The sequence below is a fragment of the Hippocampus zosterae genome, chromosome 17, assembly GCF_025434085.1.
Source record: "Hippocampus zosterae strain Florida chromosome 17, ASM2543408v3, whole genome shotgun sequence".
Classification (NCBI taxonomy): Eukaryota; Metazoa; Chordata; class Actinopteri; order Syngnathiformes; family Syngnathidae; genus Hippocampus; species Hippocampus zosterae.
This window is the reverse complement of record NC_067467.1, coordinates 591583-595327: the sequence shown is the minus strand read 5'-3', so window position 1 is coordinate 595327 and position 3745 is coordinate 591583. Positions and strand designations below refer to the sequence as shown.

The 3745-nt window shown below is 48.2% G+C and overlaps 1 protein-coding gene across 1 annotated transcript; it reads right to left on the bottom strand.

The window, feature by feature from the left end:
• Positions 1 to 496: 496 nt before the first annotated feature.
• Positions 497 to 2801, bottom strand: LOC127589427 (homeobox protein Dlx4b-like). The gene is made up of 3 exons (XM_052048571.1): positions 2164 to 2801; positions 1112 to 1308; positions 497 to 990 (listed from the first exon to the last, which is right to left on the bottom strand). The coding sequence occupies exons 1-3, from the start codon at positions 2492 to 2494 to the stop codon at positions 748 to 750; spliced, it is 771 nt and encodes a 256-aa protein (XP_051904531.1). The 5' UTR covers positions 2495 to 2801; the 3' UTR covers positions 497 to 747.
• Between the last annotated feature and the right edge of the window lie 944 nt (positions 2802 to 3745).

Here is a 3745-nt window from a genome sequence, read left to right as displayed (position 1 = left end):
AAAGAATTGTCCGGAATGGTGGCCCATACCCAAAAGTCCTTCATTGCGTCCGCATAAGGGGACAAACCTTCCTTGCGGCGACATCGGGGGGGAGTCTCGTCCAGCTGCACCGCCGAGCCCCTTTTTAACTCCCCAAAAGAAAAACAAAAAAACAACAACTTGCTGCTGCTTGTTTTGATGCCGGAGAACTTTTCTGGAGATTCAAAGATGCTCCTTTCCTCCTTCACTTTATTTTATTTTTTCCTCTACGCGGCCCTCTAGCCAAAAAACTTTGGGCAGAAATTGGCAAAGAGCTTCACTTACGGTCGTACGGTGCTCGCGTCTCGCTTGTGAGAGAGAGAACAGGTCCTTCAACTGCAACTAATAATAGCTAACGAGTTGCACGGCACTCAACGAAGGCCTTTCAAATCCAGTTCAAAGAGGCCAAGAAGTCACCGCCATATTGACGCCATTGCTAATGCAACCATGGCAACCAATCGGCACTTTTTTTGGGGGGGCATTTTCTTCATGTGACACCGAGAAATTCACCAAAGAATCCGCGTGCAGTACCTCGCTGCACTTTACTTCTGTGCATTGAGAGCTGCTGGAGCAAAACCAGTCGCCCCGCATTGAACTTTTTTTTTTTTTTTGTTGCTACACTTTACTTAATTTTTGCTCCACACTGTAAAAAATGTCAGATATGTGGGGAGTTGTTTTTATGGAGGGGGAAAAACAAACAAAAAAAAAGCCCTCCAATCCGAGTAGATGTCACATGAGTTGAGTCCTGGGCATGGCATCCTGCGGATGTCCCGGATACCAGTGGGCAAAATTGTTCATGTAGCCGCCGGAGTGCACCGGTGGGCCTTTGGGGGTCATGCTCATGTCCCAGACCGAGCACGGAGAAGCGGAAGTCTGGAGCGGGGCCGAACCGGGCTCTCCATCCGATCCGCAGGGCCCGCTCTTCATGATCTTCTTGTACTTGGATCGTTTGTTCTGGAACCAGATTTTAACCTGAAAGTCCAAAAAAAAAAAGGAGGATTGGTGACAAATTGGGTGACTTTGCCAACTCGGCTTCGCTTGTACTTGACCCGTAGCGAGTAAAAGTGCATTTGTCGTTGGCCTGGCGCGTTACCTGCGTCTGCGTCAGGCCCAATTTGGCGGCGAGGTCGGCCCTCTCGGGCAGAGCCAGGTACTGGGTTTGCTGGAAGCGCTGGTTGAGGGCCTGCAGCTGCGGACTGGAGTAAATGGTCCGAGGCTTTCGGATCTTCTTGCCGTTGCCGTTGAGCCGCAGCTCGCCGTTTTCCAAGACCGTTGTGGGCTTGTCGTGTTCTGCTCCGGGAAGGAGGAGGAGGAGGAGGAGAAAGACTCAGGATCAATATTTCCGTTTGACAGAACGCCGATTTCGTAGGTTTCGGTGGAGGTCAAGACATGACCTTTTGGGAAAGGAATGGCTCCCTTTTGTTACTTTTCCCATCTTGGGAATGCACATACGAAGTCAGGATACGAAAAAGTCACGGTTGGACAGGACCAAAGGTTTCACTTTTGCAAAAGGACCAAACGTGAAATTGATTTCATCATATCGTTTTTTTTTCTGGGGGGGGGGGGTCTAAAATTAGACGTGTTGGCAGTAATATATATGACTTTATAGTCAACTTGCAGTTGGAAGCTATTTTGCACATGCATGATATTAGTTATCACATACCAAATCTGAGCAAACCAGATTCAGAAAGAGGAGCTGGGGGGGGGGGGCTGACTGGCTTCTAATTGAATTTTATAAATGATATCAATAAAGCTCCATGCAGGGAGATCACCGGTCACTTCTTTTAAATAATAATAATAATAATAATACATTTTATTTAGAAGCGCCTTTTAAAAGCTACATTTTAATTGATTTTATTTCTTTTTTTTTTCGTCTCACATTTTTGCGCCGGAGTCAAATGAATCTCAAAAAATGGGCCGCGCGAGGGGTGAAAATAGACCCGAAAGACGCAGAACCGAGAGAGACTATTGAAAGTTTTTCCGAGGAAACTTTTGTTAAAAAAAAAAAAAAAAAAAAAAAGTCGGCCTCAAGAGCAAGCGTCCACCCCCCCCCCCCCCATTTCACGCCGCCGTCAGATTTGGTTGCCTCGCGAAACGTCGCCGCGACCGATCCCATCCGCGAGTCCGACGGAAGAACTTACTGACCTTTCTCCTCCGGCCTGGCGCGCCCCTGCGGCCCGCCGCCGTGGCCCGCGTGCGGGTAGGGCAGGTAGGACCCGGGCGGGTGCGCGCTCACCGGGCTGTGGTAGGACGGGTAGCCGAGAGGGCGTCCGTAGGAGGGCGCCGACGACGGGAAGGGCCCGTCGTGCTGCGCGGCCGCGTGCAGGCCGTGGAACTGGTACGGGTTGTGCGCCAGGCCCGGCGAGGACTGCGGGTGAGCGTGAGCGGGGAAGCCATGGCCGCCGCATTCCAAAAAGGCCGATTTGGAAGGGTCGGCGGAGACCAAAGTGTCCGCCAGCGAACTCATCGTCATCATCGGGGATGCGGTTCGGAAGCCATGCCGGGTCACCAACTCTGGACGGCCATCGTGAGGCCGGCCAAAAACAAATCGAAAAAAAAAAAACACGCTGCGGGCAACGGCGCGCACACCCGACCTAATAATTCGTCCCAAAAATGTTCACACACACACACACATAAAAAATAAAAAATAAAAAGCAACAACTTGAGTGTCTATTTAATTCCTCACCGGTTCCGCTGCGCACGATTTGTGTGCGTGTGTCAAAGTGGAGTGAGGCGGCGGCAGCGGTGCGGCGCGCCGTTGTGCGTCTCGCACGCGGCGCTCTCATTGGCCCTCCGCGAAAGGGGCGTGGTCGCGTCAATCGCCGAAAGGTGCTCAAGTGACTCGGGGCCCATCATCGCCATTTAAATCCAATTTGTCACTGCAAGTCTTTGGAGACATCCCAATGAAGCGCAAAGAGCAAAAAAAAAAAAAAAAACATACAAAAGGATATTAAACATGACTTTCTTGAGCTGGCAATTATCGATGTGTAAATGTGAGCCACGGGGGTGTTTTTTTTTTTTAAACTCGGGTTAAAAGTCCCACATCACATCTTTTCAAACACTTGTGGACACTCTTGTTTTATAATCAGCGGTTCTGTAAAAATGACAAATTCACGAATAAGGTAAATTGCGGTGTCAAGACGCATTTTTTTTAATTCCTTCTCCGCCAAAGATAAAAAAAGAAAACGACGCACTCTGGAAAGCAGATGAACGGGCGCGCTCAGACGTATCACAAATGCAAGCAATTTATTCCTCAAGAGTGATTATCGCCTTTTACGTAAAAGTAGCATGACTTTGCAAGCAAATGAGAATCGAACCAAAAACGAGCATTTTGTGGATCTCGCGAAGAAAGAGACGGGCGTCCATTAAAAAAAAAATCCTTCTCTTTCTTTTGTTCTCGATTATTTTTACTGACTTTGATTTTTTTCCTAAACTTTATTTGATCATGTGAAATAATACTTTAATATCTGATCGAGCTCCGTGTGTGTGTGTGCGGCCTTTCATGCACGACTGTTTGAGAGACGACAGCACGCTTCAGATGTTTTTCGCTTATTTCTGCTTAAACTCAAAAACAGATTTTTTTCTCTCTTTGTATTTCAAGCCAATACCGAAGTAAAATACGTTTAAACTCGGCCACAGGTGTGAAAATCTTTGTCGCTTCACCACCCGAGACGCCCGTTGAAAAAAAAAGTCTTCTCTTGTAGAGGGGAAAAAAAATTGCGTTATC

Coding starts and splice junctions, on each gene's coding strand:
- LOC127589427 (XM_052048571.1), bottom strand. CDS start 2,494: ATGATGACGATGAGTTCGCTGGCGGACACTTTGGTCTCCGCCGACCCT. Junction 1,309..2,163: donor CGCCAGGCCGGAGGAGAAAG/GTCAGTAAGTTC, acceptor TTCCCGGAGCAG/AACACGACAAGCCCACAACG. Junction 991..1,111: donor TGGGCCTGACGCAGACGCAG/GTAACGCGCCAG, acceptor TTGGACTTTCAG/GTTAAAATCTGGTTCCAGAA.